Consider the following 20988-nt stretch of genomic DNA (forward strand, 5'->3'; position numbering starts at 1 on the left):
AGTGGAAAAGACTCGTCATTAACCTGGGAGTGTGCCTCAATGATGTGAGATCATCAGAAGGCCAGAGTGTTCTTGGATAGAGGGTGAGAAGGATCCTTCACCGAACACAATAAGCATGAAGAAGGACCTCTCTCCATTCTGTGAAGATAATACCTCAGAGCTCTCACTGGGCAGAGGTCTTTCTTCCTTGCCTGGCCCTAGAATATCCATGATGTTCTTAATGATGAAAGAGCGAGGCCAAGGGTCTAACGGATTCTCGTTCTTTGCCAAAAAGTAGAGGGCTAAGGAACAAACTGTATTTCCTTCAGCAAAACGCACTCTCTTGTCCACGGCGTGGATTTCACAGCATGTTTCGCTGAAGCCAAAGCGATTAAAAAGATGTTTTCTTAGTTAAATTCTTCAGGGAAGATGACCAATGAGGCTCAAAGGTGGTTCCTAGCCACGTAAAAATATCTAATACTTCGGGCCAGCCCTAGGAGAGCTGTTAATAAGCTCAGTGGTCTAGTAAAACTAAGATATACTTAACTTTATACAGTCCTTAGGAGCTTTAGATGTCTCAAAAGACCGAATAAGATCTGTCAGATCACTATTTAATGACAGATCAAGTCCCCTATGTTTGAACACTGAACAGAGCATAGCTTGATATCCCTTATTTATAGAAGGGGATACCTTTCTTGTAGACCTCAAGAGGAGAAGGAAGTCAGCAATCTGACTCACAGTGGTCTCAGAGGAAGAGACTCTAGCCTGTCTACGCAATTTTCTGAAGATGTTCAACTTCAATTGGTAAAAATTGCTAGAAGTAGTGCATCTGGATCTTGCAATCACTCCTGTAACTGTGTGTGAAAAAACTCTTGCTCTGACGAGACTCCTGACAGTCTGAAACCTGCCAGAGCAAGAGCAGACAACCCTTGGTGGAAGCGATGGAAGTGAAGTTGTATGTGAAGTGAATTTTTTTGAGGAAGGAGCCTTGGAAAATCCACCAACATGTGGAGAAGGTCCTGAAACCACTCTTTCCTCAGCCAAAAAGGAGCTATTAACGTCAGGTGAACATTCTGATGAGGCTTTACTTTGTTGATGAACTCCCTGATCATCCCGAAGAGGGGAAAACAGTAAGCATCTATCCCCGACCAGTCCAGCGACATCGGATCTATTGCCCAGGATAGAGGATCTGGAATTGGGGAGCAGAACAATTGAAGACAGTTGTTCCTGGACATTGCGAACATATCAATGGATGGTTTTCTCTAAACCTTCCAAAGATCCAGACATACTTTCGTGTTTAACTTCTACTCAGATGGCAGAACTTGACGTCCTCTGCTGAGTTTGTCAGCCAGTACATTCATCTTCCCCCGAACAAAGCGTGGAACCAGACTTATACGATGTTCTTCCGCCCAAAGAAGAAGATCTCATGTTGTCATGTACAAAGTGAACGAACAAGTCCCTCCCTGCTTCCGAATGTAGGATAGGGCTGTGGAGTTGTCTCTGCATGAATGGCCATCACCTGACCTTTGACTGGGTGCACAAACTCCTGAAGGCCTAGGAACACTGCCAAAAGCACCTTGACATTGATGTGAAAGGATTTTTGAGACCGTCCAAACTCCCAACACTTTGTGATCCTGAAGAAGGACTCCCCAACCTAGGTCCAATGTGTCTGAATAAAACTGTAGGCAGGGGTTTACCGAAAGAAGAGACACACCTCCCTGAAGTATTTCTCTTGAATTCCACCTCAAGTGATCGCTCTTTATCTCTTTCATGATCAGGAAAACTGTCGAGTCCGGTTGAGACTTCCTGCACCAGTTCACCTTGAGTGTAGTCTTCCTAGCTTCACAAACTTCTCTACCGATGAGAGGCAAACTCAGCCACTGTACTGCCGAGCATGACAGACTGGTAAGGAAGTGTTGAACTGTCTGAAGGCACGACTCCACTCTTTTCGGGGACAGAAATGCCCGAAAAGTTTGAGTGTCCAGTGTTATTCCCAAATAAAGAATGTTCTGAGAAGAAATAATTTGGGATTTTGACATATTTATTACAATGCCCAACTTCTGCATCAGGCAGAGAGTCCTCTTTAGGTCCTTTGCACACTGACTCTCCGAAGAGGCGCAGAGAAGCCAGTCATCCAAATACTGAGAAGCATTTATCCCCATCAAAAGCAACCACTGTCCCAGGGGACTTAGAACCCTTGTAAACACCTGAGGTGCTGTCGACAGGCCAAAGCGCAGCATTCAAAACTGAAATATCTTGTTCTGAAAATCAAATCGGAGGTACTTCCTGGAATCCTGATGGATTGGGACATGGAAGTAGGCATCCTGCATGTCGAGGGATACCATCCAATCCCCCTGACGAAGCACGGCTAGTACAGAACTCTGAGTCTCCATCTTGAACTTCGTTTTCAGAACATAACGATTCAAGGCGCTGAGATCTAAAATGGGCCTCCAGCCCCTCCGATGCTATGGGGACTACAAATAATCTGTTGTAGAACCCCTCTGATGTGTCGGTGACCTTTTCCACTGCATGTTTGAGAACCAAGGATTTTACTTCCTCCTTGAGTGTTGAAAACTTCTCCAAGCTGACTGAGTATGCTGTTAACACAATGGGGACCTTGGAAAGGGGAGGTCGTTCCCTGAAAGGAATGGTGTAGCCCAAACATAAAACTTTGATAACCCAAGTTTCTGCACCCGTTCTTCCTCCCAAAATTGGTGCAGCCTGGCGCCTACAGGTGTGCGAAGGACAGGAACATCACTTGTTTGCAGGCTTACCTGCGGTTCTTGACATGGACTTAGAGGGTGGGGGAAGGTTGGCACAAGGTCTGGTAAAAGGATTGACGGAGGGAGTGACAGCCAGTGGGCAACCCGCCAGTCTCCCTTGTACCTCTGATATGTCTTCTCCCTGAGGTGGGGGAGCTGGACAGTGACCTTTGTCTAGGAGAACTGGGGGACAGACAACCACCCCTTCAGATTGCACTGCACTAGAACTAGCACTGGGCACTTTTACCTCACTTTTCTCCATGAATGATTTCACGAAGGCACCTAACCCCCATCATAGTACTGGCCAAATACTCTAAGTTCCTCTTGAACCTTGATTCGAGGCTGGCAATGATGTCAGAAAATGCAACATGGGAAGCTGGCAATGGAGTAGAAAGTGAAGGGGTTGGAGGACTGAGAATGGGAGAGAGATGTCCAGGAATGGGAGAAGAAGCAGGAGTAGAGGTCTCCGCTAACACAGGGGAAGGGGAAGGAGCTACACTAGCCATACTATCAGCTCTAAGGACTGCCTTTCTCTTCCTATCCTGCAACACTTTCTTATTATGTGAAATGCACAGTTTCCATTTCTCCTCATCCCAATCCTGACATACAGAACATCTTAGTTCCCTCGAACATTCCTGACCCCTATATTTAGTACATCTAGAGTGAGGATTGTATACTTCTTTAACTAACCTAGTTTTGCAGCCATCTGCACAAAACCTAACTCCATATGTGCTTGAATCTGACATATTCTAGCAAAGAAGGCAGCAAATTAGACAAAATAAGATAAGCTAATTTTGACAAAACACTATTAACCACAACAAAATTGTACATCACCAATATCAGGAAAAAAAAAAAAAAAAAAAAAAAAAAAAAAAAAAAAATCCAAATAACAACGAAGAAGGTCCGCAGAACTAATGATGTTACTCGGGAGCCGGCAGAAATCCAATTGAGAGGTGTGACGTCGTCATACCTGTTTACCAGAAGTGGTCGGTAATTGGTTACCTACACTAATGACGGTGGCACCACCGCGAATATTTGAAGTTTACTCCTACAGCTGAATAATTGCTTGGTAAAACTATCCATAAGAATAAGGAGTAATCTGTACTATTGGCATTTTTTTACCCGACACATCCATCTTGATTAAAACTATTCAAACATGAAAATCTTTCAATGATCTGTTCCCCTTAAAATAGCACCTAAATTGTAGTTCTACCACTAGCTTGTCTCAAGTGAACTGTTTGTTATTTACTTTTTCATCAGCCATAGTCTCTTGCATTTTTTCAAATCAAACTGCTTTTATACTTTACAAATGGAAATATCAAAACACTCCTAAAAAAAAAAAAAAAAAAAAAACTTTCATCCATGAAAGTAACTAAAGATGAAAAAGTAATACCCTTACCTTTGCTCCTTTCAAATTCTTCTTCAGTCAACTCTTCAATGATTTCCACCTGATCTTTGTCTTCTTCAAATAAACCGGAGGTTTCCTCTAACCAGTTCTTATGAAGGTTCATCTGATTTTCTGCAGTTTCGATCTTCTCATTGCAATCTGCAAAGATAAAGTTAGATCATTTACCTTAGAAATAATGGATTAAAGGATTATTTCACGCAGCGACACGAACTGAGCCCAGAAATACCCTGAGTCATTCTGCAATGTATGTTTCACTAGACTCCCACCAATCACACACACACACACATTTATATATATATATATCCTCATTCATGGTCTTTCAATGTCCCCTACCTCAGTCTTTCATCTGACAGAGCATGTGCCAGCTGGAACCTCAGGTACCCATCAATCATCTTCCTCATGTTTTGTTAGTTGGCAAGCATATAAGGAATTCAAAAGGTTATTTCCTCAATGCAGCACTGCCATTTACTCACTGTTCCCTTTCAGTACTTTACACTTCTTTCCTTCCATTATATAATGAAAGCCTTTAGCAGGCATCTGTCTCTAGAATACCAGGTTTGTGTTGCGGCTCACTATGAGTAGTCACACATTCATTCGTTTCAAGAACCAAGTTTCTTTGCAACCATAGCAGTAAGCAACATTTCTGTATACTCCAATATTTTTCAAGGTTTTGCGTATGATAATAAAATTTTCAAGGTTTTGCATATGATAATAAATTTATCTCAAGTTTGGTGTTGTATTCTTAATGATGAGCACTTACCTCACTAGCTTACAATCAGCTAACTAGTAAATAGTTTTCCTTTGTGCTAATCTCCTACATTATTCTTTTTTCTACACTGTACAGGAGGGTGACTGTTACTACTTCTCACCGAATTTTTAGTATTTTGGGGTAATTTACGGTAAGTTTTGCTTTGGTTAAGTAATGTTTTTGTGAATACAACTTGACTATTTAATGCCTGTAACTGTCATGTTTCTCTCACGACTTTATAGTGATTTGTGATAACGCACTATTTTCAACATCATTATCGATAATAATCCCTTTTATGTGTGATTTTTATTATATGACCCTGTTCTGTGTTCCCATGACCTTTTACCATTTTACAGATTTTTAGTGCCAAGAATTTTGTCTATTATGTCTATTAGCTGTCTCACAATGACTAAGCAAATATGTAAAGCTCTTCCAGGTAAGGAGTGTCAAGCTTAGTTTCAACATCTGATGGGCTGCACCTTGCTTACCCAACCTCACCTGCAAAAGATTGGCTGCTATTGGTTGTGCTTCTTCAAAAAGAGAATGCACAAGTAAAGAAAAATTACTGTATTTTCATATAATTTTCAGGACTAAATACACTTTTTGTCAAAAAACTATTAAACTACTTGGGCATAAGCATTTTTAGTTTTTTTGTGTGTGTTAACTATCAAAATAGGAAGTTCTAAGCATTTTTAGAGTAGTTTTAATTACTCATGGATTTCAGCTATTCACGGGGCGGTCTGGTACCCCATCCCCCATGAATATAGGGGGGTCTACTGTAAATACAGTGGACTCGCCATATTCGTGGAGAGATGCGTTATAGACCACGCCATGAATAGCTAGAATCCAGGAATATACACAGAACCCCTATAAAAATGCTAAGAACTGCCTATTATGTTAGTTCAAACTCAAGAAAAACTGAACAAAAATAACTGGTTTTTTTTTAACAGTTTTATCACAAAAAGTGCATTTAATTTTGAAATTAAAATGAAACTACAGTAATTTGTGGATATTTCTCATAGAAAAAGACCACAAATATAGAAATTTCCCGTGAATAATGGGTAGATATGGTCCACAAAAAAGCAGCGAATATGTGAGTTTGCAAATATGGGGGTCCACTGTATGTTAGGACTGTCGTCTTGTATAAATGCAGTACCACAGAATAGGTGGGAACTTAGGGTAGAGAAGTACTGAAGTACTAAGTGAATCACTTTCAGCTTCCTGACAGATGTGAGTGATCTGTTCTTCCGGGGAACCACCCCGGAACTTTCCTGGTTCCCTGAGCGGGCTCCTTCATCTAGATCAAGGAGTGAGAAGTAGTCTAAAACTAGTCTCACGATGAGGGACTTTCCCTTCTTAAAGTTTAAGTTCGGACACTCACCACCAATCTGATTGAAAACCTGGTCTTGGGAAAAACAAAGGAGTCTGGCTAGGATACCCTGTCCCTATTGGTCTTGTGGGAAAGGCTGATGTTTATGGCCAGAAAAGAAGACAATAGTAAGCAGAGCAAAGACTCCAGAGAAGGCTTATTCTGAAGAGGTCAGTCTAAATTCCCAAATTAGAAGATCCTGTCTTGTAAGTTAGGTCTGAGATACTCTTCGGAGTCTCTTTGCGGACATGGAAGGAAGTATCCTACATATCTACACTGCCCTGGAGAATGGACGACAGACTTGTTCGGTTTGTCACTGAAAGCAACCAAACGAACTTGCAGAACATCATGCAGACTCTCAGAAAACTAAGCGGACTAGTTGCTGACCTTGACAATACTTGACAACCACAGACAAATGGCCATTGGGGGGAGGGGGGGATCGATTTCTTAATTTTGATAATGCCTTATGTGGACTCTAAGACACCTTGTGCAGACTGAAAACATATAAGGAACTGTATGTCGTGAAAACTAATATATGACATGCTTATAAGAACTTGGAAAGTCCTAAGAGACAAAAACCTGGCCATGGGATAACAGTGGTCTCGAACAAAACCATGTGTGACAAGTGCAGTCAAACACAACACTCTAAAAGAAAGAGTTCGAGAAAGGGAATTAGGTGTTCAGCAGAGGAACCTAGTATGGCTAGATAGTACCAAGCACCCTGGAACAGGTGTTGGGTGCTTGGGAATTGGTGCCAGGCACCAGAATGCTGGCGTTAGGAGCTTTGAAATTGATTTTAGGCGCTCAAGAACAGGTGCCACTAGTGACAGGGTTCATGGTGCATTCTCTTCTGCTTGAAGCCCAAGTAAGTTTTTTCAACAAAAGAATGTTCAGGAGGGAAGATAGAGTCATTCCAAAGGAAACTGGACTGAGGACAAGATTTATGGAAACACAAACCTGTAGGAAGGCTGTGCACTGAAGGTAGCCTTCTGCCACTTAATGGGAAGCAGAAAAACAGTCATCATTATCTACATGTTTTTCAGAGGCCGTGAGAAACCAGTCTATGGCTTATGCGCTCCTAAAGATTGTGCTAGTACTGAGACTTCCTATTTAGTTCTGCCTTCCGCTCCCCTTCGGTTCAAGAAAAGCACATTGAGAAGTTAGAACAGGAAGTAAACCTTATTTAAGTCAGTAAAAGGTTTGTATGACTTTGTGAGGGAATTGTTCTAGGTCCCCCATAGTATGCAATCATTTTTTACTTCCCCTGTAAGAGGTAAGGTATCCGTTTGTAGCCCAAGCATAGGACTGCCCTGCAACATTAGGAAGAATCCACTGCTAGGCAACTGGGTTGGTTCTTGTAACAGTGTGGTTCTGTGTCTTCTGTCACTTGTCTCTTGTTTTTCTACGCTCTTAGTCTCATTTAATGCGTTAGCTGAAATATAGTTCTGGCAAATGTAAAACTTCACATCTTATTCGACTTCTACCAAAATTGGTATGTACTAGTATGGGGTCAGCACCAATAGGAATGATTTTGTAGATATCGACAGTGTTGTTAATAATAATGTGTCTGTAGTGAGCTTTACTTATTCTGATGTTATGTTGACTCAATTGATTGTTAAACTAATCTCTTCTACATTTACTGTTCATTATAAATACTTGTCTGCTATTCCTCCTACTCCTTGAGATGCACCTGCTCATTCTGTACATACTGCTTCTTTGGCTATTGGAGAGTCTCTTCCTTTTGCCTTTGTTAATGTTTCTCTTTCCAATCCTATCATGGTTAGTGTTTAATTATCCTAACTACATAGCTTTCTACGGATGTGTCATAAGGGAATGCTCTCAAGTCTGTTGAGTTACTTTCAGATAAGGTGGGAATTTTGGTTGTCGCTCCTCTTCCCCACTCCTCTTAACATTTTGTGTTTTTTTTGGCGCATATTGGCATAATGTTTTCTTTTGCTCTGTCGACTTCTGTTGATTCAGGCGAGTCACTTCAAACTGTGTTTCCCTTTCACCGAGTCACAGGTTCGTTGAAGGTAAACACCTGCAGCTGTCTAATTATTATTATTAGTATCATTATTCAGAAGTTGAAGCCTATTCTTATGGAACAAGCCCTCAAGGGCCATTGACTTGAAATTCAAGCTTCCAAAGAATATGGTGTTCATTAGGAAGAAATAACAAAGAGGTAAAGGAAATTATGGAAAGAAGAGATCTCTCTTATTAAAAAAGAAAAATTAAATTATAGGTAGTTAAAAACGTATTAAAATGCAAGAAGAATAGCATCTTTGCTTGAACTTCTGAAGTTCCGATTGCACAACATCCTCGCAAGGCAGCTCCATAGTCCAAAGGTGTGAGGAATAAAGGACCTCTGGAACTGAGAAATTCCACAGCAAGGCACATTTACTGCTGTTCACTGAATCTGGTTACTCTTGGCAGGTAAAGAGGATCAGGGATCAAATGTGAACATGAAAAATCTCTTAAAATACAACTTATGAAAAACTGACAAACAAGAGACCATCAGTCAATAGTCCAAGTCATAACTGCTACTATATTAGGAAACAGAAATCTATCACCACAAACCACTCTATCTAAAAGAGATGTATCTCTGGAATAAGCAGACATCCACACCAGAGAATAGTACTCTAGTAAAGGAAGCACATATGACCTAAAACAGGTTCCACTGACTTGTTATAAATATGAGTCCTTCAGGACTATACCTAACTTTTGTGCGGCATTTGCTGAAACTTTCACAAGAGGCTTGTTTCTCAAAATAAGAAGAGTTTAAATTGGAGGAATCTCTGGTTTGTTGGAGTTTGCTGGAGCACTGCGTTTTGCTTTATCCTTATTTAGTGGAGGAAATAGGCCATTGGTCTCGGTTATCTTTGAGCATTCCAGCACCCACCAAGTATTTGAAGAACCCAACCTTTCCCCTTCAATTAAGAGGGCATTTGTAAGTTTTCTTGTATTCTGGCACACGTCTCCCCGGTACGTATTTTTAGGTTGTGGAGAGCCGCCTCTTATTACATGGGCACTTACTGATGCTTAAACCAGCTTCAGTCAAAAATATGTTTTTCTTTATCTGTCTTGTTCCTTTGAAGAGATGTACTCGAGACTGACAAATGCTTTGGACACGCTTAGATAGAGTTTGCTGTCCATGTCTCTGTTTAGATTGCTGTAGTTTTATTCTTTACTGAACTTTGGCTCAGTATGACTGTCTTCTCTGTGCCAGCTGAGAGAGGATGAGGTGCCTGTTATAAAGTTTGTGGCACCAGAGAGATTTTAATGAGGTGTAGTGTTAAGTTGGAACAGTTATGTTCCTATCTGTCGTCAAAGATTTCTCATGAATAAGAGATGGTTTCTTTTTTGGGTTGCCTTCTAAGCCTGACCTTTTTTTTTGTTCTTAACATATCCAGCAGCATTGGCACATTTCCCTTTTTTTTTTTTTTTTTGCACCAATTGCATTTTGAGAGGCCTATTTTCACAAAATTAGGGGCAGGGAAAGCCCAAAGGACAATGTACACACAAATGGCTAAAGCATGTGACTGGCTGTGAAACTCTGGGTACACAATGATTCTGCTTCCCAGCAACAGTTGAGCTAAGTATTGAGTTTTTTATTTTTTTATTTTAAATTTCTTTTGATTTTCTGTTATCTATTGTGCAGCCCTGCCAGCCCAAAAAACAGTTGATCAATCACCCCCTGGTGGCTAAAGGATGCCACTGCCCCCAGCCCCACCAACACTGTGATTAGTGATCACTGTAAGTCTTACAGGACTTCTTGTAGGAGGCCTCTTGGACTCGATCTTCTTCCTACAAAAGGTAGATGAAGATGACAGGATGTCAAGGAAAAGCTCGATGATGGGGAGGATGAGGAAGGTGCTTATGGTTTTAGACAGTCTCTTACTCTCTTATGATGAAGTACTAGTACTTTATGGCCTTGGGCATCTTCCATGGGAAGGAAGATTGCTAATGGAAGCTCAACAACTCTGAGCTAGCTCTTAGCAGTTGCACCTACAACAGACATAGCAGTCAACATAATAAGAGTAGGTGTGTTCATCCCACACTTCCTGCAGTATGGATTTACTCGGTGTGAGTGTGTGTGAGTGGTGTATGTATGTGTGTGTTCAGTGCCTGGAAATGGCATGCTAAATTTTCAAGGATAATTCTTCAACCAAAACTTTCTTACAGCAATCAGTAAATTTTCCCACACAACAGAGTACAGGCAGTCCCCAATTAAAGGCAGGGGTTTCATCAACTGTTTCCAGATCACACTGAAGGATACTTCTATATAAAAAGATTTTTACAGGGGTCAAAGGTAATTTCAGTAAAACAGCAATCTTTCTCACTGAGATATGATAAGTCACTCGCTATGCACTATCAAAGCAATGTCTTAAGTCCTTTCTTAAAGGTAATGCTTAATGCTGGTCAAATTTTTTACAATGTGATTAATGAAAAACACATCCCTCATCAACAAGTACTTGAAATTACAGATCAAGTCCTGTAACAAGATTGAAAAAATTCATCTATGTAATAGCAGCTCCTCCCCAACTGTAACCTTTCCAAAAATTAGTCAGATGACAAATCACACTTTCTGACATAACAGAAAAATTAGTGGGTGACCATCAAGTGTCCAATATTATCAACCAACACTCATTCATTTATAAAAGCACTACTCAATTACTATTTCAACTAATTATACTGGACTCAATATTATACTCCATATGTTTCTTTTGCCTTTTTTCATCCTACAGCAAGCTTGGATTTATTTATATGAACACATATGGCACTGTAAATATTTCCTATTTTTCACATACAGTATTTGCATTATTTTCAGCAAACATCCACTAATTTTCTATTATGTTACACAGAGAATTTATTGCAACACAACAATAAATCTTATACACAAAGCAAGAAAGCAAGAAAATTCTTTATTCAGACATCTAATGGTATTATCACTCATCAACACAACTGACACACCTAATGACTTAAAACATTATTTAAAGAAATAAAATTACTATGAAATCACAAAACTAGATACTACAATACTATTACATTAACAGAACTGTCAGCAGATGCATTGCGAGTTTACCTAACTACCTTCAAAGTTCAATCAATTCAGTACCTTGACAATGTGTATTAGGTATATACACGAAGGTGCTTGATACAACTCAATTTTCATTTTTCCCACTGTTTTACTGATACATAGTTATGTGCTATAGTTGCTTCTCAGTTGTGGAGTAAATAAGTATCTTATAAGTTGAATCAATTCAGTACTACCTTGACAATGTGTAGTATTAGATAAATACATGAAGATGCTTGATACAGCTCAATTTTAATTTTTCCCAGTGTTTTACTGATCCTATAGGTCTGTGCTATTAGCCCTTAACCCTTAAATGCCGAAGCGGTTAAAATCAAAACGTCTCCCGAATGCCGGAGCCGGTTTTGAGTGAGCGCGGAAGCGGAAAAAATAATTTTTTCAAAAAATCACAGCACGCTTAGTTTTGAAGATTAAGAGTTCATTTCTGGGCTGGGCTCAGCTCGTGTCGCTGCGCGAAAATATCCTTTAATCTATTATTTCTAGGGTAAATGTACTAACACATACCAAGAGGAATAAATAAAATAAAGAAAAGGTCAGTATAACTGACTTTCGCTCACCCTCCAGGAGGGTGTCGGTATGAACACTAGGCGAGTGAGACCACTACCACGAGCCAAAATGCAATAGAAATCTCCCACTACACCCAAAAACCCTCCAAGAGGGGAGCCGACCCACAGAGTGAGCAGCTCGTATCTATACTACTCCATCCCCATGCTGCCGACTGCTGCGCCTCTGGTGGCCATCCTTTTCAGTTAGCGCACACGAGTCACACGTGTTATTTTTTCTCTCTGGTTTTTGCCCTTTGCCCTTTATTGGATTATCTATGGAGCGTGCAGCTATCGCAGCAGCTAAGTTAAAGTACTCATTATTTACGGTTAGTTGGTTTTTTCCGGCCTGAGACAGTATTGCCGTTTTTTTTTGTTAGGTATAAATACGATCTCGGGGTTCGGAAGCATGGCAGCATGGTTCTGCCTCGTGGTGGGTTCGTTCTTGGTCTCCCATACCTAGAACATCCCCTTATTTATGTACGCTCTATATTATTATCCGCTTTCTACTTAGGGTACGTCTACTCAGGTTGTCATGCATGCATGTATTTTACCTTATGTAGGCTTCTTCTATCCAGACCCTAGTCCAGGTTCTTAGTATCGGCCTCTGACTAGCTTTGAGTGGTAGGACTTTGCCTTCGGGTTAGTCGTACACTCCTGGATTTTTTCTCCTGCTATATTGCTTTCTTTCTTTCATTTTTATTTATTTGTACTGTGTATTTTGTTATAGTTAGGTTAGTTAGGCGTCTGGCTTAGCCTAGGTCCTGGCTCATTGAGCCTATACTACCGCTCATCAGTTCGGTTGCTTCCCTATAGCATCTCTCTGATCAGTTGGTTTTGGCCCAGTGGGCCTATATGCTACCAGCTTTTCAGTTCAGTTTGCTTCCCGATAGCATCTCTCTGATCGTTGGTTGTCCTAGGCTTAGTTGTCGTATTTGGTCTTACCGCCTCGTGGTCACTTCGTGATCAACGGGACAGCCAGGACGCCTGTCCAGTCACTCTTCCCCCCCCCCCCCCCCCCCCCCCCCCCCCCCCCGCTCTTCCATAGAGTCGGGCGGGGTGGGTCGGTCTGCCATGCTCGCTCCGCATACCCGAGCCTGCCTCCCTCTCTCCCCTCAGGCGGAGGGGCTAGGGAGTCGGGACAGACCCAGACTGGTCTCGACCTCTCCGGCTTCTCGGTCCGGCCGGGTGGTACGTAGTGGGGGGTGCTGGCCTTTCCCCCCCTCCCCCCCTCCGCGCTACCTTGTCGCTCCGGGCTAGCTCGAGCCTGTTATGTCTTCTCGCCTTTCCCACCTTACTAGGGCTCCTTCCTGATCGGAGTCCTGGTATCCAGCGGAAAGATGTTAGTCCACCCAGTAGAGTGGACCCGGAGCATACAGTGTCTCTGCTAACCTTACCGTATTGCTGAGTTACTACACTCCGCTACGCACTGGACTTAGTCCGGTTCGTTGTGTTTTAGGTTTAAGTTATCTATAAGTTTATCTTAAGTACCTTAAACCATCCCCCCTCCCTTTCATGTTTTACCGGATCTCTCCGGGTTATAGCCTATTCAGGCGATGCAGGGAGGGGTTATACCTAAATTTTTTCCGAGCTCCGGCATGCAACGGAGTTCTTCTGTCCCTTAGTCTGTAAGTGATGTTTTTTAAGATACTCATGTGTCTTCCCACTTACAGGCCACCAACTGTGAGCATCCGGGATGTTCCCGCCACACTTCAGGACCCATGTGGACACGAAGTTTGCCGGTCCCACCATGCTCCAATGCGCGACTCTGCACGGGGACATCCAGGTCTGGTACCATGAGACGTGTACCATATGTTACGATCTGGTGAGCCAGCTTTTTGGAAGGGGTAAGTATTCCATCTCCAGTAGCTGCTCCGCTTCTATTTTAGTGCTTAAGTTTTTCATCATTTACTTTAACTTAATGGCATCTAGTTTAAGTTATACTTTAAGTTTTAGTTTAAGTGACTCTTAAATCTAAAAACTACGCCCTCTCTTCCAGGCGCCGGCAGTAAGGGATACGCACTGGCTACCCTGCGGGCCTGGGTCGGCGGTTTTGGGAAAAACGCCGCTAAGGGACAGCCCTACATCCTGGAGAAGCGGTTGGCATTATTAATCTTCCCCGGAGGCAAGGCGACAGGATACGTCGACCCGGTAGATGCGGCTCCGACTATCGCCTTCATCCAACAACAGCTGGCTGCCTCAGTTAACTGATCAAGACCAGGATATCTCTACGGATGTCGCGACCCTGGATATTAATGTTGAACCTATGGTAGGTATAGACGACCTGTTGGTCGAGGTAGGTAAGGTGGACACCCAAGGATCACCCTTGGGCGTGACTGTTTCTTCTACCCTGCAACCTCTCCATCCTTCCAAGGCTTTACGGGTGACGAAATATATTCTCTCCTGACGCGTTCGGTTAGACCTAAGGTCAAGGCTAAAGTGATGACCTTGACTAAGACGTCGTCGTCGTCTAAGAAGACGGCTTCGGCTTCATCCTCCTCCCGTAAGTCTCCGGCTGGGAATCCCGGAGCAGACAGGTCTAGAGCTTCTAGCTCCGGCTCTAAGTCCTCGAGGAGTAAATCCTCCAGAGAGAGATCTCGCACTCCGCAGAGTCACCAGTTCCGCTACCATTGGTTCCAATTCAGAGCCCCCCCCTCCACCTCCGCAGCAGCTCCGGCTTTGGACTCCAATGCTGGCCTGTTGCAACAGGTGGGGCGACCTGGTTGGGTCCCTAAAGAGTAGCATGGAACAAATGATCTCTCGTCTGTCGGATAGGATTACTTCCCAGGACTCCATTATAGCCGGGCTGAGAGAAGCTCCTCTAGCCTCTCCTCCACTTTTTTTCCAACACAAGTGGAACTCAGCTTCCTCCGTATGACTCACTACCTCCGTTCTCTATGAACAACCCATGGAGAGTAGCGTCATACGCCCCCTTCCAGGACGGTCTCATCTCTATACCGGAATTTGGGACTCGAAGGATAGAGGACTTCGAGTTCTACCCGGAAGACCTCCAGCCTCCGTTCATAGGCTACGCAAGGTCTCACACCTTCGGCTATGGTTCGAGACGATAGGGTACCTAAGGAGACAGTCCTCTATTCACGTGACCAGGCTCAGAGAGAATGCGTCAGTGTTTAGAGGACATGGATTGTTCTGAATACAAGATACAACCGTTTAAGAGTCCCTTTACCATTTTCACAATGGATGAGAGTACCCCCGAGCTCCGTTCCTAACCAAGATCGCGAGTTCGACCATCCAGCGGCCCAGAAGGGGGAACCTATACCGCAGTTGAAGGAAGCAGATCCCACATCTCCGTTGCTCCCTTCAGTTGGAGAATTGTGGGAAGACTTGACCGAACAACATTCTCAGCTGGCAAACTCAAACCGGACTGTGCTATGGAGCAGTTTGGTGAAAAGCTACCCAGGCTCCAGATAGCCTATTCAGGCTGAATTTGACGCAAAATCGGTGGGACTAGCCAGATCGATCAATTCTATGGCTATGTCTGAGGTAGCAACCATGGCTTATGGATCAGAACCGATTTTTAAGCTCTGACCAAAGCCCTGACTCAAACGGTACAGTCAGATATGTTTGAGTTTTTGCCACTGCTCGGACAATTGTAGGAAGCATGTCCTACAAGAGGCAACCATTCGGCATGAACCGAAATAGGTTACTCTCGTCTAGCATCTGGGGAGCAGATCTCTTCCCAGAAGCTATGGTTAAGGAAGTCCAGTCAGAGGCTACGAGGTTGAACCAGAGCCTTAAGGACCGTTGGGGCCTTACGGCTTTAAGAGGAGGCAAAAAGGGGACTGACACATAAAGGTAAGGGACAAAGGAAAACCAGGCGTTTCCTCAACCTTACCAGAAAAAGCAACCACGCTTTTCTCAACAAGTTTCAACGGTACCGTTAGTGCAGACAGCCCAACCCTCCACTTCTAAAGGTCAATCACAGCCAATTTATGTGATATCCCCTCAGCCTCAGCCCTCCACCTCTTACGCCATCTCTCAGCTTACAATCAAGCCTTCGAGAGTCAAGCTTCACAGAAGTATGACCGCTCGGGTAAGGGAGGCAGAGGTAAGCGGTCCTTTCGTGGGAGAGGATCGGAGGCCCCTTTAATAGGGGAATCACTTCAGAGGAAGGCCGAGGCGGTTACCAGAACCCATGAAGAACTTCAGGTAGGAGGGAGGCTGTTTCACTTTCGCCACCGGTGGAACTTCAGCCAATGGGCTCAGAGCATAGTGTCAAAAGGGCTGGGTTGGAGCTGGTTGACGAACCCACCCTCCAGCCAGTCCTTTCCGTCAACTTCCTTCCAAAGAATTGACAGAGTACGCAGAGGACCTCCTTCAGAAAGGAGCTATAGCGAGAGTCAAGAGATTAAAATTTCAAGGTCGCTTGTTCAGCGTGCCAAAGAAAGGCTCACAAAAAAGAAGGGTAATCCTTAGACTTGTCCCGCTTAAACTTAGCCATCCGCTGCGACAAGTTCAAGATGCCTCACGATCTCACAGGTGCGGACCTTACTTCCCCGTGGGGCCCGTCACCACCTCTATCGATCTTACAGACGCCTACTATCATATCCCATATTGCCAAGGACACTTCCGTCCGTATCTGGGTTTCAAGATAGGAGACCAGACATTCTCCTTCAAGGTAGTTCCATTCGGACTCAACGTGGCACCCAGAGTGTTCACGAAGCTAGCGGAAAGTGGTATGCAACAACTCAGATCACAAGGGATTATGGTAGTAGCGTATCTCGACGATTGGTTGATCTGGGCCCCAACAGTCGAGGAATGCAACAGAGCTACACTGAAAGTGATTCAGTTCCTGGAATATCTAGGCTTCAAGATAAACAGGTCCAAATCAAGACTCACTCCAGAGTCAGACTTTCAGTGGCTGGGCATTCAATGGAATCTATCCTCCACACTCTGTCGATTCCATCAACCAAAAGGAAAGAAATAGCGAAGTCAGTCAAGCAATTTCTAAGTCACAAACTAGCGTCAAGGAGAGCTCAGGAAAGGATCCTGGGTTCTCTCCAGTTTGCATCAGTGACGAACGTCTTAATGAAAGCCAAACTGAAAGACCTAACCAGAATCTGGCGCTCGCGAGCAAATGTCAGGTCCAGGGACAAACTATCCTCAGTGCCTCTGATTCTAAAGAATCGACTTCGGCCGTGGGCGAGAGTCAAGAATTTGTCAATGTCAGTACCCCTTCAGTTCCCTCCACCAGGGATCACCATCCACACAGACGCGTCCTTAAGCGGCTGGGGAGGGTATTCCCAGGTCAAAAAGGTTCAAGGACTTGGTCACCTCAGTTCCGTCGTCCATATAAACGTACTGGAGGCAATGGCAGTGTTCTTGACTCTAAAAGAGGTTACGCCCACAAAGTACTCCACATAAAGCTAGTCCTGGACAGCGCAGTGGTAGTACATTGTATAAACAGAGGAGGCTCCAAGTCACGTCATCTAAATCACGTCATGGTAGCCATCTTCTCCCTGCAGACAAGTTCAGTTGGCATCTTTCCTCCACTCACATAGCTGGAGTGAGAAACGTCATAGCAGACGCCCTATCCCGATCAGTACCCCTAGAGTCGGAATGGTCACTGGACAACAGTTCGTTCCAATGGATCCTTCAAAGAGTCCAGGGCTACAGGTGGATCTCTTCGCATCCCAAGCGAACCACAAACTACCGTGTTATGTAGCCCCCCAACCTGGACCCTCTGGCCTATGCCACGGACGCCCTGGCTCTAGACTGGAAACAACTGGGAGAATGATTTATGTCTTCCCTCCAGTGAATCTCCTCATGAAAGTATTGAACAAACTCAGGACATTCAAGGGTCAAGTGGCTCTAGTAGCCCCAGACTGGCGAAGAGCAACTGGTATCCTCTAATTTTGGAGCTGGGCCTTCGTCCTCTTCGGATCCCAGTCCCAAGCTCTCCCAGTCAGTACAAACGAAGACTATGTTCGCTTCCTCAGGGATTCTCAAAACCCTAACTTTATGGATTTCATGAAGTTTGCGGCAAAAAGAGATGCGAATATTGACCCTCAGAATATTCTCTTCTTGGAATCCGATAGAAGGGATTCAACTTTGAGACAGTATGATGCTGCTGTCAAAAAGTTAGCAATCTTCCTGAGAGAATCGGATATTAGAATCATGACAGTTAATTCAGCTATATCCTTTTTCAGATCCTTATTTGAAAAAGGTTTAGCAGCTAGCACGATTACGACAAACAAGTCAGCTTTGAAAAAGATATTTCAATTTGGATTCAACATAGACTTGACGGATTCCTACTTCTCGTCTATTCCTAAGGCATGTGCTAGGCTTAGGCCTTCTATAAGACCTACGTCAGTTTCATGGTTCTTAAACGATGTTCTAAAAACTGGCTTCCGAAACCGATAATGACACATGCTCGTTTATAATGCTCTTAAGAAAAACCTATTTTTATTAAGCTTAGCTTCAGGAGCAAGAATTTCAGAACTGTCGGCTCTATCCAGGGACCCGGATCATATTCAATTCCTTCCCACAGGGGAAGTCCTACTTTCTCCGGAACGTAGCTTTTTTAGCAAAGAAATGAAGATCCTTTGATGAGGTGGGAACCTTGGAAGGTACTGCCCTTCCACAAGATGTATCCCTTTGCCCAGTTTTAACCTTACGAGCCTTTCTGTCCAGGACCTCCATCATCTTCATCGGGTCCCCTCTTTAAGAGGGAAAAAGGTGGAACTTTATCCATTAAAGGCATCAGGCAGCAAATCCTGTACTTTATTAAGCAAGCCAATCCTGACTCTTTCCCGAAAGCACATGATGTCAGGGCAGTAGCCACCTCAATTAATTATTTCCAACATATGAACTTCGATGAGTTGAAAAAGTATACTGGATGGAAATCGCCGACAGTGTTCAAACGTCACTACCTTAAATCCTTGGAAGCTCTGAAATTCCCAGCAGTAGCAGCGGGTAACATAGTTTTCCCCCTGACTCTAGCTAATTTGTAGTAGAAGATTCAGTCCTCCTTTCTACCTGCCTCACCCAAAAGTTCGTCTATTCCTACCTTGTTCATTTGCATTCACCTTGTGTCTTAGCTGCTTTTATGATAGTGTAATGGTGCCCCTTATTGTCTGGCTAGGGACACTCACAAATGATTATATACATTGATCTCATGGATGTTTCCCCTTATTTTTATGCTAGGGGATACATCATATTATAATGGTTACGGTTTTGTATATTAAGTCATATTAACATTCCTTTTATATATTATTATCGTTGGTTATTTATATTAATTGCTATTATACTTTGATACATGCTGTTACACAGATACAGTTGATACATGTAAGTCATTTTACCTGTATATATGTATATTACCTTATGTTAACAAACATGATTAGAATTAAGGGTAATTTAAGCATATTTATAATTTTATACCCCTGTGTATATGTATCTTTTAGCAATTATATTTTCTTTATATATATTTTATTTTTTATTTGAGACCTATTCTGATTTACTTTTGTTTACAATCTTGTGCTATTTCTCTGGTACGATTTCGCGCAGCGACACGAGCTGAGCCCAGAAAAGGGATTTTGACGTAAGGAAAAATCTATTTCTGGGCGATTGGCTCGTGTCGCCAGCGAAATCCCACCCTACCCACCCTTCGCCCAAGATTGTCTGCTAACTTCAGGATGGCCACCAGAGGCGCAGCAGTCGGCAGCATGGGATGGAGTAGTAGTAGTACGAGCTGCTCACTCTGTGGGTCGGCTCCCCTCTTGGAGGGTTTTTGTAGTGGGAGATTTCTATTGGCATTTGGCTCGTGGTAGTGGTCTCACTCGCCTAGTGTTCATACCGACACCCTCCTGGAGGGTGAGCGAGTCAGTTATACTGACCTTTTTCTTTATTTTATTTATTGCTCTGGTAGTGTTAGTACATTTTTACCCTAGAAATAATAGATTAAAGGATATTTCGCTGGCGACACGAGCCAATCGCCCAGAAATAGATTTTTCCTTACGTCAAAATCCTTTTTTGGCTCCTTTTTTTGTCATTGCCTGAAGTTTAGTATGCAACCATCAAAAATGAAAAATAATATCATTATCATATGTAAATAATGCGATATATAGTAGCGAAAAAAAAAATTTCATACATAATTGTATTAAAATCACGCTGTGCAAAAAACGGTAAAAGCTAACGAGTTTATTTTTTTTTCGTTGTATTGTACACTAAATTGCAATCATTTTGATATATAATACATTGTGAAACAATAAAAGCAACAAAGAGAAAATATTATCACAAAATAATGCATGAATTCGTAACGTGCGGACGTAAACAAATATTTTTTTTTTCAAAACTTCACCATAAATCTAAATATTGTCTTAAGGAGACTTCCAATTTCTTTCAAAATGAAGACAAATGATTGAATATTACTATACTGTAAGAGTATTAGCTTACAAATGCAGTTTTCGACCATATCTGACGAGTTAAAGTTGACCGAATGTCGATTTTTTTTTATATATTTTTTATATGTAATTATTTCAGAAATAAGAAAAGCTACAACCTTCAAATATTTTTTCGTTTTATTCTACATGAAATTGCGCACATTTTCACATATAAAACTCTATGAAATGCATAATATGAAACGGAGCAAATATTCCGAGAATGGGACATACGCATTTCGGAGATTTGTGGCGGAGAATCCGCGCGCGGAGGGAAGGAAAGTTTTTTTTTTTAAATTCACCATAAATCTAAATATTGTGCTAGAGACTTCAAATTTGTTTCAAGATGAAGATAAATGACTGAATATTACTAGACTGTAAGAGTTTTAGCTTACAATTGTGTTTTTCTACCATTTCTGTAGAGTCAAAGTTGACCGAACGTGGTTTTTTTTCTATTTATCGTGATTTATATGCAAATATTTAAAAATGAGAAAAGCTACAACCTTCAATTATTTTTATTGTATTCTACATGAAATTGCGCACATTTTCATATATAAAACTTATGTAACGGCTAATTTAAAATGGTGCAAACATTACCACAATCGCACGTATGATTTTTTTTCGAAAGAGTTACCGCGCGGACGTAAAGAAAATGTTATTTTTTTCATAAATTCACCATAAATCGAAAT

The 20988-nt window shown here is 42.4% G+C and overlaps 1 protein-coding gene across 3 annotated transcripts in view; it reads right to left on the minus strand.

Annotated features, from left to right (window-relative positions):
* Positions 1 to 20988, minus strand: part of LOC135212974 (unconventional prefoldin RPB5 interactor-like) — a 224808-nt gene that overhangs the window by 121990 nt on the left and 81830 nt on the right. For all 3 annotated transcript variants that reach the window (XM_064246735.1, XM_064246737.1, XM_064246736.1), the window contains exon 4: positions 4141 to 4287. In XM_064246735.1, coding sequence (XP_064102805.1) covers positions 4141 to 4287 — 147 coding nt within the window. The remainder of the gene's footprint in view (positions 1 to 4140; positions 4288 to 20988) is intronic.

The sequence above is a fragment of the Macrobrachium nipponense genome, chromosome 42, assembly GCF_015104395.2.
Source record: "Macrobrachium nipponense isolate FS-2020 chromosome 42, ASM1510439v2, whole genome shotgun sequence".
NCBI classification, from domain to species: Eukaryota; Metazoa; Arthropoda; class Malacostraca; order Decapoda; family Palaemonidae; genus Macrobrachium; species Macrobrachium nipponense.